The sequence below is a fragment of the Necator americanus genome, chromosome I (genome assembly GCF_031761385.1).
Source record: "Necator americanus strain Aroian chromosome I, whole genome shotgun sequence".
Taxonomy (NCBI): domain Eukaryota; kingdom Metazoa; phylum Nematoda; class Chromadorea; order Rhabditida; family Ancylostomatidae; genus Necator; species Necator americanus.
The window spans coordinates 9669141-9688235 of NC_087371.1; the positions used below are offsets into that span (position 1 = coordinate 9669141).

At 38.6% G+C, this 19095-nt stretch overlaps 1 protein-coding gene across 1 annotated transcript in view; it reads left to right on the forward strand.

Moving 5' to 3' along the window:
• Window positions 1–2378: 2378 nt before the first annotated feature.
• Window positions 2379–19095, forward strand: part of RB195_005004 (uncharacterized protein) — a gene marked incomplete at both ends in the record, with an annotated part of 28416 nt that continues 11699 nt past the window's right edge. Inside the window, 10 exons of the mRNA XM_064177269.1 lie at window positions 2379–2457; window positions 3913–3987; window positions 5105–5194; window positions 6059–6184; window positions 6267–6350; window positions 8048–8151; window positions 9560–9685; window positions 10664–10772; window positions 11460–11518; window positions 17164–17221. Coding sequence (XP_064034394.1) covers window positions 2379–2457; window positions 3913–3987; window positions 5105–5194; window positions 6059–6184; window positions 6267–6350; window positions 8048–8151; window positions 9560–9685; window positions 10664–10772; window positions 11460–11518; window positions 17164–17221 — 910 coding nt within the window. The remainder of the gene's footprint in view (window positions 2458–3912; window positions 3988–5104; window positions 5195–6058; window positions 6185–6266; window positions 6351–8047; window positions 8152–9559; window positions 9686–10663; window positions 10773–11459; window positions 11519–17163; window positions 17222–19095) is intronic.

A 19095-nucleotide genomic window follows, 5' to 3' on the forward strand; every position in this document is an offset into this window, starting at 1 on the left:
AAAAAATAGATCGATGTATTCTCTGTGTGGTTTTGTGAATGTTTCTCACATTTTCTCTCGTCTCCTTCCATAGTGGTTGAGTGGCCTACTTCCAATTTCTTCACATTTTTAACATTTTTTAAAATTCTAATCAAGAATAGAATGAACTTTTTTATTGCTGGTTGCTTATGTGGATAGTTTGAAATACGAAAGAATTTTCACAAAAGATTTATTTATTTATTCATTTATATTGAAATAATGAAAAGTTCTTATGACCTTGTGAGAAATTGCTAGTAGTGCTGTGATTCCACTTCTCTTGTTATCATTGCGTACTGCACAGATTGAGAACAATCCTGTAATGTCCTTATCGGAGCACCAGAAACTGTGTCAACGAGCCGGAAGCGAGTTCCCTAAGAATGATTCATATTTATTGAAAAGTTCTGGACGAGGGTTCTTCCCGGGGTCTCGGTAAACTTCTCCGCAATTAAGTTTTTCGTTTCGAACTTTTTCTCTTTAACGAAACGTGTATCGTTGATGGTTAGAAATTGTTTCCGACGTTTTTCCACTCGTAGTGGTGATTTTCTTGTCAACGAGCTGCTTTCATTTCTCAAGTGTACTTCACACCGTGCTTTCGATCGTGTCATATGATGGAAAAAGTGCTTTTTTTTTCTCCGCAAATATCTGTTCATTCATACGAATACGCACTTTCACTTTATTCACGACATTGGGATAGCTGCACTACACTTTTATTTATCTATCCGTCGTTATTCACGTATTCAACTGTGTTTTCAATTGCGTCACTGTGGTGAATGCTCTTGAACAGTTAGTGGATTAGTGCAAAATTGCAAATGCAAGCGAATTGAATGACTTGAAAAACGATCATGATGTATATGTATATATGTGTATAAACATTTTTGTGTTCATTGATTCATCCACATATATTCACGGGGCTATTGTCGTGCTTGAAAGGAGAAGAGGTGCAGTTTTCCTCTAAAAGAAATAGTTCAAACCTAATTAGCTGAATCGAAACTGGTCATTGAAGAAATTCACACTCATTGTAGTTTCCAGAGAGTCTCTTTGAGACGTTCTCAGACTCGTTTTCGTCTGTTCTTCATTCCTCTCATTAGGCTATATGGTGGCATTCGTTTGTGAAAAGCGGAGGTGAGTGCGTCTGTGCGCATTGTATTTTTATCGTCGATTAAATGCAATACGCAGCTCTTTAATCGCTGGGTCCACTACACATACATCCAGAATCTGTTGTTGTTTTTTTTTGTTGTTGTTGAAAAGAATTTCTCGTAGAGATCAGTTTTTGAGATATATCTTATTGCATGAACATGAGAACAAGTAGCTGAGCATATCATTTGTTAAATTGCTCCAGGATTTTTTTTTGGCAATTTTTAATCTTTTCTTTATGGATATTTTGCCTCCGATATGTTGGAAGTTGGATGTGGGCATTTATGACTAACACCGGCCGACATGCAACAACATCAATCAATGTTTTCTCTCCATTACTATATTTGTCGCTGTGGACTGATTCAGATTCAATTTTTCGTGTATGGATGGCGAAACCGTAAGACCATCACGTCTGTTTCCTTCTATCTTTTGATTTTTATCGCATATTCTATGTTTGTTTCTTATTTCACGTTGCACTTTTTCCTCCAATGAAAAACTAGTTATTCAGAAGACATCAACACTTCGCATTTCCGACACCATCGCTTAATTTCATAGGAGAGCGCCATCATCACCACACAGTCATTGTCCCGTTTGTAATTTATGTGACTACAGCATTACTCGCGACTCGTAATTATCGTTAAAGTGAGGCAAATTGTCGTTCGAGCGCATATCGACAAGTCACAGCAAACAAAGACTCGCGAATAAACATCGCTCTCTTACGCAGACATATTTGTGTGAGGTTGGATGTATGTTTTTCTCATTGGAGGTCTCCTTTGCCACCGCACGCACACACCCACACCTCGGCACCGTTTTTTAGTTTGAAGCGATCTCTTTTTCCCGCGAGAAAATCGCCGCGGGCCGCCTGCGTCTGATCAAGGAGTGCGGCGCCGGAGTTTCGGCTCCGTTAACTTTGCTTCTTTTCTCGCCTACCTCACATAATTGTCAGTCGATCATCCGGTCCCGTTTTTGGATATGGACGGCAATTTTATCTAACCAGTCCCCCCACGTATCCTCTTCTTTTGCACAGAAATTCCCAGCGGTTTGGTTCATGATTTATTGCTAAATGTTTCTTAGCTGCCATTGATTGACGTCTCTTCATTGATCATGTTTGCCGCTATTGGATGACCGATTACTTCTTTGTTAAGTGCACCGCAATAATGTTTTCTGATTTTTTTTCTGCTTTCAGAGTGGCTGCAATTCCAATCCCTCGTCCAAGCATTTAGTCGATGCTTGAACAGGAACTAGCTCATCTTCCCGAGGATGTTCGAGAACAGTTAGCAATCCTCGAATTGGAGCTCAGTGAAGGTCAGTGGTCAACACAACTGCTAGCTATTTGTCTTTCTGCTTAGCACTCTTCTGCTTATCACCACGTTTGCGTAGTCATCAGGAATCTGTGGTTTTTGCTAATCGAAAGAATACGAATGAGTCACGAAACAGCGTGGTGAAGGTTATCGTAGCTGTTTTCGGCTTTCAGTGAAGGTTGGTCAGTCAGTGGGGGCCCGCCGACCATGGGAGAGAGAAAGACAAAAAGAGGGTAACCTTGTCCACGTGTTTTCGGAATGTGGAGGCACTCATCATGTTTTTTTTAGCTGAACAATAGAAGGGGTGTGAGTAAGGGGTACTTGGAATCAATCATCATAACCATCTATAATTTATAACTATATTGTCTATAACCATTTTGCCATCATCATTGCTATTATAGCGCAGTGTGCTAAAATCATTATATTATTAGCATATTGCTACAATTTGCTTACCTTATTTGATTTTTTCTATTTGAATATGAGAATAAGCTAGGGGAATGTTACGATGGTTCTTGCGGGGAATTTTGTTTTGTGGTCGGTGCTAGAAAAATCATAATAATATCCAGAAATAGTTGCTATCATTACCAAAGTGAAATCCTGCTACCGATATGAATGAGAGGAATTGATATGTAGAAGTGGAATGTAGAATTATATGTAAAAATGGAGGTCGGGTTCCCTAGATATAAATTAGAGCACCCATTTTTTCGATCAATCCCCGTTCAATTAAAATTAAACACAACGAAAATATAGAACGTCAATGGGAAGGTGCACTCTCTTAACAAAATTGTGGAAATGTTCTTGAAAATGAAAGAAAGCGAGAAATGTCAATGATTTATTATTTTCACTTTAGAGCTTTGAACGACACTCGTACCTGAATATGCTAATGGGGGTTTTGTTTCAGTGAAAGTAAGAATAGCTGATAGTTGATAGCTAAACAAGCCTGTTATAAATCACTTGAAAAAGAACTTTTGTGGTCGCGTTTCTCTATATTAAGGTAAACAGTTAGAGCACCTTAAAACTCGCAAGCTTACACTTTGTCTAAAGCATGGAAATTTTTTAAAAGAACAACTTCAATTCTCTGAAGTTGTTTGGTAAAAACTTCCCAGAAATTATGTTATCCGTTATTAGTTAAGTCCAGTAGTTGTAATTTATTGGACAGATGAAATGTGAATTTACGGATACACAGTATTGGACTCAGAATGTGATTCGTCGATACATAGAGGTTGTTTTTGGCTTGGCGTGGTATCTAAAGTGCAATATACATAATGCAATATAGTGTCATATCCTTTAGGGAAGCTAGGTTAATTCATCTCAGTCACTTTCGTGAGATCATGCAGTTGTGCATAAGCATATGTTTTCCAATTAACAGCATAAAATTGGGTGTATTCTTCTCCGAAAACTTTGCTACTAAATGAGCTCTGCTCCTATACATAGAATTTCTTGTCTAATTTCGTTTCAGGTGACATCACACAAAAAGGCTATGAGAAGAAACGAAATTTGATTCTTGGAAAATTCAGCAAAGGCTGTAGCGCAGGTTTGTGCCATTCATCTACATTTTTTCGTATGGTTTCTATGTTTGACCGTGACAGAGCGGTGCTTTATATCCGTTCAAGGTCAATGTCGCTATGGATCCGACACAACACTTGTCAGTTCGTGACGGGGCCAATGAGATTCGATTTATCGTTTGGGGATTTGAATCGTAGCATAACATGGGAAGGAATTCATGTAACAGCTTTGTTTTGACAAGAAGCTTCTGGTCCTCGTGCATTAAAAGTTTTAAACAACGGATATTTGTCAGAATTACCAAAACTTCATGTGTACTCCGATGCAGATACTTTTAAATCTGGGCAACAGAGTACACTAGTCTGTAAACGTTGTAAACTCTTGACACTGACGGCTATTTAGCGAGGCAGGGTAGAATAGTTGTGATCAATACTCTCTTTCGTTACACTTCTAAAGCCATTAGTAGTTCGTTTCTCAATTTACTGTGTTGGAGCGTTGTTGCAAGCAATTATAGCTTAGAAGTGCATGTTTCCTCTTGCTTCTTCTATGTTTTTCTTTTTGTGCTAAAAGCTGTATTGCTCTCATCTATGAGTAGTATTCAACAGCTTGAACAGATATTTTTCTATACGATACTTCTGACTTCCGACAAAGTTTTGCGCTCTGTTTCTAAAGGTTCAGAAGTTCAGATATTGTGTGTGGATCTAAGTAACAACTCTAGACTTCCTGTCATTTCGTTCACTCAACCTTCATATCGTTTATTAACCGGTTCTGTCGTGTGTGTTCTTTCTATAGTTGCGCGCAAACTTGTTTGTATATGAGCCTAGGTTAATCGCTTGAGACATAAGAACGTTGTCCCTAAAAGCTCTAACTGCTCTTTGCATGATTCAATATTATGTTCCTTTGACAATAATTCAATGGACCTCTCAACTCGTCTTATTTTGCGTTGAATTTTCTTTCTTTCATTTCCCCTCCTATAAATTGAGCTTGTGGTTGTCCTCAGGTATTCAAAATGTCATTTTCGTCAAGCACACTCAGCTCTCCTTAAGAAGTCTGTAAACATGGAATTGTCACTTTCCGAATTCTTGCATTTGGAAAGCATTCTGCAGCATTATTTGACTTAGGTCACGAAATTGTCTTTTTTTCTCCAGATCCAGGACAATCCAAAGGAAGTCCAGGGACGCGTGCACATCGACAGCATCAACGACGGCTTACACGGGATGAGACAAGGTTTCATTCTGGTGGGTTTTGACTTCTCTCTTTTTTCTGTTCTTTGGTTGGAAGAGAAAAGTTTGTGATTTATTTGACTCGACGAGTCACCAGTCACATTCCTTTTATTCTCATCCATGTTCTTTTCTTTCACCATAAACTTACTTCTTCTTTTGGTTGGGTTTGTGGAAACTTGCATTAATCTTTCTATCTATGGAAATATTTCCATCTTCTTCCATTCTACAATTAGCAGAAACTTTTCTGCTTAGTGCAACTTAAAACGGCGTCTGGGTGAAATTTTCGTTACTAGGCTCTATTCCATAGTAGATAAGGCTCGAGACATAGTTCTCAAGTAACACTTGAAGAAACAACTCTTTATAAGTGAGTTATGTGATCCACTTCACGCCATTTCATTCCATCACTCCTACCGATGTACAGAGTTGCTTAGTCGGGTAAACTGACCAGTTTCGCTCTTGCTCCGTCTAGTTCCCGGACTTGGACAGAAGTTTTGGGTTTTGTTGTAGTATTTGCAATCGGCGTTCTTAACCGTAGCTACTAACGGTAGAAACACATCGTTTAAAGGCAGAAACAGGAGGAACAAAATTGTTGGATGCTGCTTTTAAACGTTTTCAGAGTATGTTACTAAATTTCCTCATTATTTACATTGCGTTGGCACCGGACACTTCACAACGGTTGCTCATACTTGTCACTTGTCATTTTGCACCGAAAGAATGACTCATTTGTATGTGCAGATCTCACTCATTCTTCTATGTACACGATCTCTCTATACAGTATACCTCACCTTTCCCATTAATTTTTTATTCCACGGCTTTTTACGCGATGAAGCATTGCCTTGTCATCGATGTTCGAAGCGCTGAATTACACGCACTTTCCAGAGATTCGAGCTGAAGCCGTACAGCAAGCACTGGCTGAGTACTCACAAGGTTACAAAGAACGGCCCAGCATCGTTCAGCCGATTAAACGGTCGACTGAGTCACGAGGTCGATACAACCGGGCATCTGGTATGTGGCGGACATGTTCCGCTTCTTCGACTGTTGAAGTCATTTGATTATTGACAGTGTCACCTTGCATTCGTTGTTCCAGATTCGTCGTCGGATGACGATGACAGCTTAGTGGGATCGCTGAAACGAAAAACGCAGCCTATCGGGAAGCAGAATGCTGGTCTAGGTAAGCAGTAGTTCATTTTTTCTTTCTAGCGACTTTTGTTCCTTGATGTTTGTCTGTTGCGAAGTTTTGTTGGCGGAGCTGTGTAATAACTCATTGTTACAACTGTTCAACGAGTTTATATTAATCCTATATCATTTGTTGAGGAAATGACATTTTGTATTCACAGTGAAGAATATAGATAAGGAAATCTTTACTGTTTTTGCTTTCCATAATTTTCCACTATAACTTATATATATATATATATATATATATATATATATATATATATATATATATAAGTTATAGTTATAGTTATACTATATATATATATATATATATATATATATATATATATATATATATATATATATATTTCTAACTACAGATATGTTTACTTTTTCAAACTTTTGCTCCTATTGGAGATCCTCCTAACTTTCCTTATCGACCTCTTGAATCAAATGTTTCATCAATCTTTTAAAATCTTCTTTTTATTGTGTTTAGTTTACTTCTGTCACCACTAGCTACGTAAACTTTTCTTTGGTCCTGCAGTCGAATTCGCTATTCTGCATTGTTTTCCATCAGTTTCCTGATTTTTTAGTCGGTGATTAATTTACCTCAACTTTTGACAAAATTACTTGTCCTTGTCCCGAAATTTGTCAATTTTCCCATTTTTTTTCATTCATCTATTTTTTGCGCTGTATTGTAGAACTGTATAGTGAGCGTGGCGGAACAAATCTAGCACGCGATGATCCACTAACGCAGTGGTGCTCAGACTGTGACGACGACGACGGCGTAGGAACATTTGTCCTAATAAAAGGGCGTTTAAAAACGAACTTGGTTTTTGATGCTCAACAAACATCGCGAAATCGACTCCAATACTTAAGCAAAGTCAGAGACTTCGTATTTAATTTTCTTCTTCTTTGTGGTTATTATCAAGAGTTATTTTGCCTTCTGGGGTAACCTTTCTTGTTTGAAAATATTCACATAATAACTGATCAATACCATATGATTGTTGTTTTTTTCTTGAAACCTGTTTTTGCGATGGGGAAAGAAAGTGAATTTAAAATGCACTCGTTAGAGGTCTCAACACTGGTAGTTCCTGTTCTACTTCCTTGTTTTTTTAACCTTTTGTTGCTTATTTTTCTTGTAGCTTTTTTTTTGCTCGAATTCTGCGTCAAATATTCTGTTTCACGAAATGTTCCTTGCTTTTGAGTCCTCCTTTCTTTTCTCTCATTCTGTTCGCCACCTATCACTTTCGCTATTAGCGATCATTTGAGCGCCGATGGCCTTATTGCATTGATCGCTATGGTGTTCCTCTTCGCGTATCTTCATTGGGCTTTCCAAATAACTTTCAGATTCTGTCTTTTTTATCACTGCTGTTTTACATTTATAGTAGCTCTATGCTGGAATTGTTATTATTAAGTTATTTAAAAAGATTTAAAAGCGAAGATTCAGCCGATCCAGGGCGGATGACTGACAGAATTTCAGACAAATGATTTTTCTTCTGGTTAGTTTAAAAATAGTTTGTGATTGGTTCACAATTTTGGACAGTTTGAGAGGCAATGTATTAGTTATGGTATTGGCATGATATTAATTTCGAATTTCTTTATTGCGTTTTTAGAAGTCTTAAGCGATGAGTGGATGAGTGCACTTTTCTCGATTATAGGGAATTGTTTCGTAAAATTTATCAACAGGCAGTCGTTTACTTCATATTTTAGGCGCTTCGAGGAACGGAAATTCCGCGCCGCCAGATGTTACTGGAGGAGCAGCAGTGGAAGCGATGTTGCGCCGAGTTCGAGAACAACATGAAATCAAACTGCAGGTGAGTTCATTCATTTCTTTGAAGATGATTTAGTACTTTTTCACTCCTCTCGTCCCGTGTTCACCTTTTCCAGCCTATTTCTCCTAATATTTCAATTTTATTGTAAAAAAACTACTAATAATGCTGAACCTTATTTGGAATATTTGGTCGCTGTACATCGTTTCATTTCTGTGATGTTGGTATGATTAGGAAGTCTACTCATAGATGTGATAGGGAGTAGCCGCACTCTCTTCAGGTGAAGGGGGTCTACTTCATGAGGCTGCTCAAGTTATGAGGATTTCTTCGCAACCGCCGAAAAGTGAAGGGGGTTCCTTTTCCAACCGCCGAAAAGTGAAGGGCGACCCTTCGCCAACCGCCGAAATGTGAAGGGGGTCGGAGCACTGGCCCCGACTACCGCATCTATGAGTCTATTATACGTATTATGTTTACTTTGAGATACTGGATTTCTCAGGATGTTTACATTTGTTGGTTGCTTGTTTGGTTGTTTTTTGTTCCTCGAAACTCACAAATTACCTAGGGGTGCTAAATTTTTTTAATTGGAATTACTTCGGAAGTTTTTAGAAGTCTTTTTTTTTGTATTGTATAAATGAAAGGAAAAAAACGAAGAGTTCAGAAACTGCTTTCTGGAGTCTGCTTTCTTGCCGTAAAATACTCACATACACTATAACATAGGTACGATAGGAAAGAAGCGGACCCTCTTCGGATGAAGATGTCTAGCTCATGGGGTGCAGGTTAGGTGATGAGGACCCCTTTGGCAACTGTCCAAAACTCAAGGGATTCTTTTGCCGTCGAAAAATGAAGGGGATAGGAGCAACGGCTCCGACTATAGCATGTACAGAATATACTAAACGATTATTTTCTTTTCTTGAAGTTTGTTTTTGATGGATGACAGAAATGAATCTAAACTGTACTCGTTGGAGATATCAAAATTGGTAGTTAATAGACAAAATATTAATGCAAAAAAGTTGTTGTCGGATTAAGCTGCTACCATTTGATATTATTACTTTTTGGATTCCAGTTTATTTGCCTTTAGATGGATAATTTTGGTTTTTTTTTTATCGCCAGCTCAAAAGAAAGTGTTGTCTGATGTTGGAAGTACTAGTATTCTCGTCTGCTACTCCGCTGCACTTACCAGATTAATACGAAACCTGTTCACTAGTGTTAGTAGAGTGTTTTCGGTTACCATTCTACTCAACAATAGTGCATTTTTGCAATAAGCGTACATCGAAATGCACCTGTGCATGTATCGATTCTGGTCTGAGTATCCAAAACTTGACTCTGACGAACTCATGTTCTGCAGCTGCCGTTTACCACAGGTTCAGTTGTCGTTGTCTTGGCAATTTCCGAAGAGGGTACGCCATATGCGAAATAGTTCCTATGAAGTTGTTACTTCTAGGTTGCTTTACAGATCCAGCGAGAAACGGATTCTCGGTCAAAAATAACATCACCGAAAGCAGCTGATGGAGTAAGTGATGATGTACGAGGAAGCAAAAGGATCGAACCGGCAACGAAAATCGATGACGACGTTGAGCAGGTACTAACATTTTATTCACTTTTTTTAAAAAATTTTATCTTTATTAGTATTTGTTTACGCTGAATACATCGCTTTCACCAGTTCTCTCTTCATTTCTAGCTGCATTCCGAATAACTGTGCTTTTTTTTGTCAAATTTAATTTGGTATATTCTTTGGGAATGATAAGCTATGGGGTGTGTTTTGTTGCTACTTTCCTTCATGGTTGCAGTATCATTTGCGAAGCTATTTTGATTGTTTACTCTAAACTGAGTTTTGTCTTAGACGTTATGAGAAAAATCCGCACGCGCGGGCTGTTTTTCTCCCTCTGCACCTGCTTGCTGGGCTTATGGGAAAACAGCGCTGTTTTGTTTACTTTGGAAAGGATTGTTTTCTTTTAAAAAATGATGTAGCTAACTGGTCAATCCTGCAAAGTCCCGCTTAATCCCCCATGTTGTTGACATAATTTTGGTAGTGGGTAAATAAATGGAACTTATTGCTTGTAAGCGTTGCTCATAGTTCATTTTTCCCAGGAGAAATCACTCCTCTTTGAGCGAGAGATGCAAGACAAGTGATTCTCGAAAATTTCTTGTGATGCTGAGTGTTACTAGACTTTCCTCGTTGCGAATCCACCTCTTGTATTTTCTGCTGAGGAGCTGCTGAATAGGAATGATGTTTACCTAACTATAAATTCTCAGTGCATTTTGTAGTTTTTTTGTAGTTTTGGGTAGTGCATTTTGAGCTGCATCAACAATAAAATTCGCTCCATTTTGCGATCTTTGTTTTCTAACCACTAAAATATTCAAAGTCAAAGGTTTTGCCTCCGTATAAGAAAAATGCGGAAAAATGTTGATCTCCGTAGCGGTTTTTCGATGTTTATTCTCTCAAGATGAGTCATAACACGTTATTGAACATAGCGGACGATGTGACTGAGCTGATAGCTATTTAATGGCTTCTAGATGGTGCAAATCCCGAAACAAATGTATAAATTTTCCTTTGCAGGCAACCCGATTGATAGATGAAGTTGTGTACGTGAATCAGGACTGCATCAAATCATCCGACGGCCAAACAACACCGCCCAATGCAAACAATTACCAGAATGCCGTGTTTTGTGAGTTTGTTCATTGTTTAAGTGGTTTTTAGTGGAATGCGAAATCTAGCGAAGTTGTGTAAAGCTACTTTTGTTAGCTGAATAATGTTCTCCAGACTCAATGTCGTTTTTGCTATGTACTTAAGTTAAAGGAAACGCTGACGTAATGTTTTAGTTGCGAACATCTCTGAAAAAGTACGATTGCTCAGGTTTATGTTGCGTTTGTGCACTTAATCACTCGTAGTTATCGTACTTAATTCATATTGGAAGCGAAAGACTGATGAAACGGTTTTTCTATTCACGGATTTTGTAACGGTTTTTCTATTCACGGATACTGTAAAAAGTCTCTATTTCCTTTCCTTTTCTCTCTGAAATACCATATTCTTACCAAAGATCCCGAAAAATAGTCGCATGGAATGAGAAGATTAAGCATTGCCGTAAAAATGACAATGCAGAAAAATACGGAATGTTCTGTTTTGTTAATGCTGCATATTTTTGTGGGACCATCACTCTGTTGAGTGCAAGCACCGCTTGGAATGGGTGCTGGATGCAGAAAGGGGCACAGCAACGTTTTTGAATGCTAAATCATGTGCAAAATTCTGCAAAATAATTTAGAAAGTCGTATAATCATATGTAAAACTTTTTTTCCTTATATTTTACTCCTTCCCAGTAATTAATAACTATAAAATTATTTAATCGTCCTTTCAGTGCAAAAGAAATTGCCGAAGTTGTCGCAAAAGTTGCAGCAAGTGGTGAATTGTTTACAGGTACGTGCAAAATTTCTTCTTTTTATACGAATCGATTTGTTGTTGTTACGAGCGGTGATTATCCCAGAGAGTAACGTTAGTCGTTTTCGGCTAGATACGTTAAGTGCTATTGTGCACTGAGGGTCATGTCGTCGTATCATATTTCGCGCCTCAACGATCTGCGCACCTGTGCGGGTCTTTATGCCAAAGGGTCTAGTGACTATTATAGGACATCAACAGAAGAGGGATTGGATTTGGTTCAGGGAATTGAACAAATAGATCACTTTTGATTGATTTGCTTGAGCTGTAGCCAAGATTGGTTTTGATCTTTCTTTATTAACTAACAGCTAACGTTCCAGCGTTATCGCGTTCGTCGGAGCCTGGAAAAATCAAAGTCATGAGTGACTTATCTTCTCAAGCGCCTCATCATCCTAAAAAATCGCTCAAACGATAAGCAAACTCAAATAGATTACTGCTTGTTCAGCTTTTTGTTGATTTTTTTCTATGTGCACTCACTTGAACAAAAGATGTTTCCAGTCTTTACAATTGTAGGATGTTCTGGAACATTTTTAAAAGTCATCTCAACACAGTTATTTGTTTTGAGGTGAACACAATCAATCTACGAAACCTTGACAGCGTACCTTTCACAAGAAATCTCTTCGTTATCATCTTTTTCTTTTTTTTCATGGTATTTCTTAGTAATTTTTCTTCGATTTTTTTTCTTCGCTGATCAACCTCCAATGAAGTCCACTGTACCAGTTGTCGAGGCGTCAGCGTTAAGACGTCTGGATGACTATACAATGGCTGGTTCTTCACTGACGGACTTTTGAGAGGGGAACTGGTTCTATTCCGCACTTCGACAGAAATGGGATGATACCGTATAGAGAATACGCTGTGCTACGACTAACTTTAAGAGATTGACCTCAAGTATGATTTTTGGCATAATGAAATGTTAATGCGATTTTAATATGTGGAAACAAATTGTTAGCATATTAGATGTGTTCGTAGCACAAATGCGTTCTACTTAGTGCTAATCATCAACGAGTAAGGTTATGCAAGGACAAGGACGAGGTGAAAATTGGCACCGTCGATCAAATGTCATTCCTTTCTTCTTCTATAACTTCGAATTATACTTTGCAGATGTAAAGTAAGTAATGTAAGTGCATTTGAAATTTTTCTGGGAGACTCTACATTTGTGAATGTTTTTTTTTTTGGAAATAGATTATATGCTCGTGCAGTAAGGATGATGTGAGTCTACAGCTACCTGTTCAGAACCTATTTTTTTGTCTTGACAATGAAGAAAAGGAAGAGTTCATTTTTATTTTTACCTTCTGGTTCGTTCTATCGTTCTATCGACGATTGTTTATGCCTGTGATCGCTTAGCCATTTTGTGGGACTGGAAGTGGTTTTTCCGAAAAAAAAACAAGCCCATCTAATTTTTGATTCCAAACAGCTGTGTGGTTATCTGGAATCCGGAATATTTATGGCGTGATGATGGCATAATTTATGACCCCAGTTAAGAAGGATAATATTTTGTCACGAGATAAAGTGTATGCTTCATAAAATGTCCCGTTTATGACGACTCTCCTTTTCTTACGATCCATGAATTCTTGCAGAAGACGCTGCCATTGCTGCCTTTCTTCCTCATTCCATAAAATAAAAGTAAAATAATATTGACCTAATCAGGGCGGCATTTGAGTTTCACAACCATAATGGTCAAAAGGATCAATTTTTTTGGTCGTAAATAAGATTAGGAGCTGACATTATGAATTTTTTTATACGTGACTATAATAGAGATTATTGTTGAGTGGGGCGGGTGTAGTGTAGCGGTTAGAGGTTCCGCTTCTTGCACGATCGAAGTCGGAGGTTCGAGTCGGCCCTAGTGCTCACCAAGCCTTTCATCCCTCCGGGTCAACAAATTGGTAGCAGACTTGCCTAGGAGGATAAAAGCATTGACTTGACACATTGGCTAGCCACCGCGAGTCATTGTATAGGCCAGTTACACGTTCGTGAACCTCAAACGATTCTGAATTGAAGTGAACGTGGGGGCGAATCCCAAGTGGATTGATCAACGACAGAAACTTTATCCTTTATCCTTTATTGTTGAATAGCCGAAATTTGTAGACCCACTCCTAGATGACGGAGGTAAAAGCGCTTCTAGAACATGTTTCACATTAACTTGCGTGAAGGTCAAGATTTACTTTTTCTTTCTGTTGTAGAAGGTGTGTACAAGTTGTTTACGTGCTCATGCTTAAAAATGTGTACTCGTTGTGGAAAAAGACGTGTCATCCGTGATTTTCCAGCGTGTGCAAAGTGATAGGGCGTGGTTTTTGTGCTCCGCTGGCACGAGCGTATGTTTTTAGCGGCTCCCTGCTTCGAACTAGCGTCAGTGTAACTGGGCAGAGGCTGTCTGTCGGCAGCCGCCATCCGCAGTGTGTCATGCGCTGACTATCACATTCTCGAACTACCTTTATCACCGTGTGCGTTCCATCCCAGTACAACCACTGTTCCAATGGATTCCGGCGGCGGCAGCAGTCACCGCTTTATGTTCCCCACGTTGGCTTTGTCCAAGACGGGCAGAGGTGGACCATTGCGGAGAACGTCGTGCAGCGACAACCACAAGGACTACCTGGCCGCCTTGAGGAGTAGAAAAGTTGCTCATCTGAGGGAAAAACGTAGCAGAGAAGTACGTCGCTATCTATGGGGATCACTCGGGTTTGATCTGTGCGAGTTGGAAGGAGTACTGAAGAATTGTCGCTGGAAACAAGTATGCTGCGCCGGTGCAAATATCAACGAAGAATCTTTCGAGACGATCAGAAAAGCGTTGAAGAAACGCCGTGTATCGAATCTTATTCCACAGTATATTCACGAGGACATTGCCCCGCGGCCGACGCTGCAAGACTATGACTTACCATCGATAAACGAGTATTCATCATCATCAAATAGTTCTGACGAAGAAGACACCTCCGCTACCGCTACTTTGCGTATCGGTTATAACGGACGAATTAATGTTCAAGATTTACCACTACGACGACTTTTGGAGCAAAACTGGGTTAGTTTTGGCTTTTCCTCAAAGATAAGGTGACCTGAATTTTCCTTGCTACCCACTGCTACTTTGTTTGTGCTTTGGTGGGTACTGCTACGGTTTGGTGAAGTGATTGAGATTTGCCATTTTTTTTTTTTGAACATGATATATTCAGGGAAACTCCTACCATCTTCTTGTGTCTCGTTGAACTGAACGATTGCAGTCATACATTATCGTTCAAAGAATTTGCTCTTAATTATTACTATTTTCTAAATTATTTCACAGTTCCGACGGTTCGGCGCTAGAAGTCGAACAGTACAGGTTGGGAGTCGGAAGCACTACGTAATACATAATAAACACACAATGCATTCACCGTTAACGTGACTGCGACGATGTTTTTGTATCGGCTTCAGTTTCTCTAGTCGCATGGGCACTGTACTTTTGTATTTTATATTGGCGCAGGTTTCTCGGACGGTTCTGGACTAAACACAGCCGTTGCCTGTGTAATGGTTTCAGTTTTTGCTTGGCTCATAGTAACAAAAATTCCTTCTAGTTACGGAATCCTTTACCAATTTGCTGGAATTTAGATTGCTGGAATTGGATCTTTAACAGCTTCTCAGTGGAAAGATTCAGCGGTACACAAAGCTGTTCATCATCGTTTTCTTGCTCCTTTTTTTTCTCTTTTTGGATCGGTCTCCACTTTTTCCAATATTTTTCGGCTTGTTGTTCTCGTAACTCCTTCCATCATCTTGCATGATAGTTAAGACCGGTTCCTAATTGTTATTGCACCTCAGAGAAGCGCTAGCGTAGTTACACGTGTTTATACTTCTTCTTAGTGACGAGTGGACGAGTTGTAGCGAGCATGTAAGAACGGTTATATGTATGTTTACTGAAGAACAACTATTCATACGCGTGTCACCTGTCCACGAGAGAGAAATGTTAAGCAGGCGCCTGTTCTTTTCGCGATAGTACGTTTCAAATTGGATTGAAGAGGATGTGAGAAATTCTCAACGGAAAGGAAATCTTCAAAACACTATCTAAATTTAAAATTTCTTTCTTTGTTGAATTAATTCCATCGAAGTAAAATACGGAGTCAAACTACTGTTCTCTATAGAATTCCCTGAGATTTCCATCTAGGATCAGAAATTTGCTGGCGATTTATAATTGCACAGTTTGTATGGACGCGACCTCGTTTTGTAGTGGTTCAGCAAGGATTTCCTTTAATGATCCGCCCTCATTTCCGATCGTTCCTCTGCTTCTTCTTCTAAAATCCCATTCTGTCCATTCTGCTGTAGTTTCTGCGTTTTCCTTCTTGAGCAAACATCAAGGAGATTTTGTTGCTGTTCGCATTCCCTTCACTCGGAAAATGAAAAATAAAGAGTGGTTGGACGCTCATCCAGGTGACATCTGGTCATTTGTACTATTGATGAATGTTTAATGAGATTCCCGAATGTCATCAAAAGACGATCTTCAGGAATAAATTCGCCAGCACCATAATTTTTGGAAACTTTAGAAGGTTACAGGAAGGGAGACGAAGATTCGGCATTGTGAATATAGACCTTGGTGGTGATTTTCTTTCCGGTTTTCTGGTCATAATATCCATAGTTTTTGTGCATTTCTTTCATGCAATCCACTTGACAGCTTTGTCGTAATGGGAATAGGTATGGGGTTCGTGTCGGTTCCTTTTTTTTCGGGTGACTGGTGCAATGACATTGGCTCAGGATGAATACATCCTGCCTACCTTTGTTGTTCCCTACTTCCTACCATCAATCTTTTGTTTCCTTCTCTTCGAACGATTTTTTTTTTACTTTCTTACGCCGCAAGTAATTAATTGCTTTGTGCAGTAAAGTTTTTTTTTTTGCACAATGACGTTAGAAGGAAAATCTCCAATCTCTCAAAGAAATCTTCATTTCTTGAACATTTGGTATATATTTCCTGAAATTTCTGTTCTCGATAATGTAGTGATGAAATTCAAAACGAGTCCGGTTAAGTTTTGGTAAAATTCCGAATTTTCAAATGTCACATACTTCGGGATTTTCCCAGATCATCTAATTTGGCTACGTTCCACCTTCCTGGATGAAAAGGCTTCCGAAAATCTCTTGCTCCGTTCTTTCTGCGACGGTCCTTTTCAAGCTTTAATATAGGTTTCAATTGTTCTGAACTTTTGTTTCCACTGCTCACGCTGCGTGAACGGAGTTTCCTAATTAAAAAGTCCTCACACTTCCGCTGGATGTCCTTTTACTTTTTTACTCTGTTAGGCACTAATTTCGGTAAATTCGATACGCTTTCTTTCCAAAATCCAGTACAATTTCCTCCATAGAAGCTCCCAAAATCCTCGAATTCTACTAAAAATTAAATTTTTTTCAGAATTTTAAAGGATTCTCTTAGGGATTCTTCTTCTATTTCTATGGTCGCCTACCGTATCATAACTCATTGGCTGATTATTGATCCAAAAAATGAACGGGAGGTTTTGTAGGGCGAAAGCATCTAAGCCCAACGAATAGATTGTTTTGCTGCAGTCATGTGAGAATTGAAAACAGCGGTCGGAGGTTGCTTGGATATAGGAGTGAAAATGAGTGATTGCGGGATGATTTGCGACACAACACATTGATTAACGATGCCATTATGATATTTATTTCAGAGACCTAGCAGTCAGCCACTTCAGGAGTACTACAAGGACTACGACGCGGAGCTTGAAGGTTTGGAGGGTTTTTACTTAGTCAACGAAGCAGTTTGGAGAGTTTTTAATTATTGTTTCGGGAGGTTTTGCAGGGTTTCATTCAACAAAGCAGTTTGATTGGGATTTGATAATGCATCTCAGCATCCGTTAAGTTTCTCATAAACGAATGACCCCGTTATTTGCATGCTTGTTTGATTTTCGTAAACATCCATGAACCAAAATCACGATTCAATTTCTATCTGAGGTTTTAATACGAACGGATTCTTCTAAGCTTTATGCTTTATGCTCATTCGAGCGCTGAATGGGTTTCTACACCTTCATCAGTTTCATAATTTCCGATCAGGAAAAACCGGAAATTATAAAATTGATGAAGGTTTTGAAATAGTATAAAGACATGAATCTAAGATAAAAAAAATCACTTAAATCAATCAAAACCACATCTGCCCTTTCGTTGTGATTTTGTAGGTTGTAGCTGCAGAACACTACGGTGATCCCTTAATTTTCGAGTTTACACAGTTTTCGCGGATACCGAAACGATGAGGAACGGTGCACGCAAACAGGAAGTCCACCTCTGCTTTCGTGGTTTTTGAGTTCCAGATATGCTGAATATATTATATTTCATGTAACAACTGTTCCGTTTACTATGAAACGTTGCTTAACCGATGTTTTGAAGAATTTAACCTGTAATCTTATCCTAGTTTTTACCTAGACATCATTGAACAAATTATAGCATTACCAACTGTTTGCGGAGCAACTGATTCCGGCATGTGTCTGGAAAAAATCGACTGATTTTGTTCTTTCTTCTTTTTTTTATTGAAACGGTTATTTGCTTATGAAAAGAGGCAGTCGAAGAGCAAAGAACACTTGTAAGAACTATTATTACTAAGAATACTAGGAATTACTACTAAGAACATTTATATAATGGGAAAGGACGTTACAATAATTATACGTTAGTATAACAAAGGATTTTCTTAACTAAAACCTAGTTCTTGACGTACAAACGCTGCCTTGATCCCACCCACATACAGCAAAGAGTTCCGCAATTGTTTTTGTGGGTGGTCCGGTACTTTAAACATTTTGTCGACAGCGGTAAAGAATTCCGCAGTAGTTATTTTGGATGTTATTTTGGAAACTTCCGGGACATAAAGAACTATTTATAGAGGGAAATAATATGTAATAATAACAGTAATAAAAACGTTATAGTAATAGTAATAAGTCACTGAAATTCGTAATCGTTGGGGTTTTGGAAGGCGTGTTGACCTATACAATGACTTGCGTGGCCAACCGATGATGTAGTGATAATAAAAATAGAAGTAATAATAGTAATAATAGCAGTAAGTTTTGTTTTGCGTATTCTTGCTCCTGATCCCATGATGTATCAGATACAATTTTTCAGCGACCCTAAGTTGCTTGCGAATTATTCTGACTTCAAAATTGGCAGCAATTTTTTTTACAAATAATTATTTGTTAGCATAATGATGAACTCTTTTACCACACTGATTTTGTAGCCGAACCAAATATGACTGCAGTTTTAGTCAAGTAAGAACGACTTTGCCGTATTGTGATTGAGTTTCTTCAAAAGTTCTTCGCTTTTCGTTTTTTTTTTCTCAGAAAAGGGTTGAAAATAGGAAGTTATTTTCTAACTACTTGCACCATTCTGCAGTAATATTTTTAAGAGTGAATCAGAATGGTAAGGAATTTTCTTGCGTTGTTTTTCAGAAGAAAGAAAAAACCACTGAAACCTAAGAGAATGTGGCTCAACTCAAATGCTATAACTTTTTGATGCATGGATATCCAAAATGAAGGTTGCACAAACTCAAAGTACCTGTGCGTCGAGGTCATGTTTAGCTTTGCTTTGTTCCCCTTGCTTCTGATTCCAAAATTGTTCCGAGG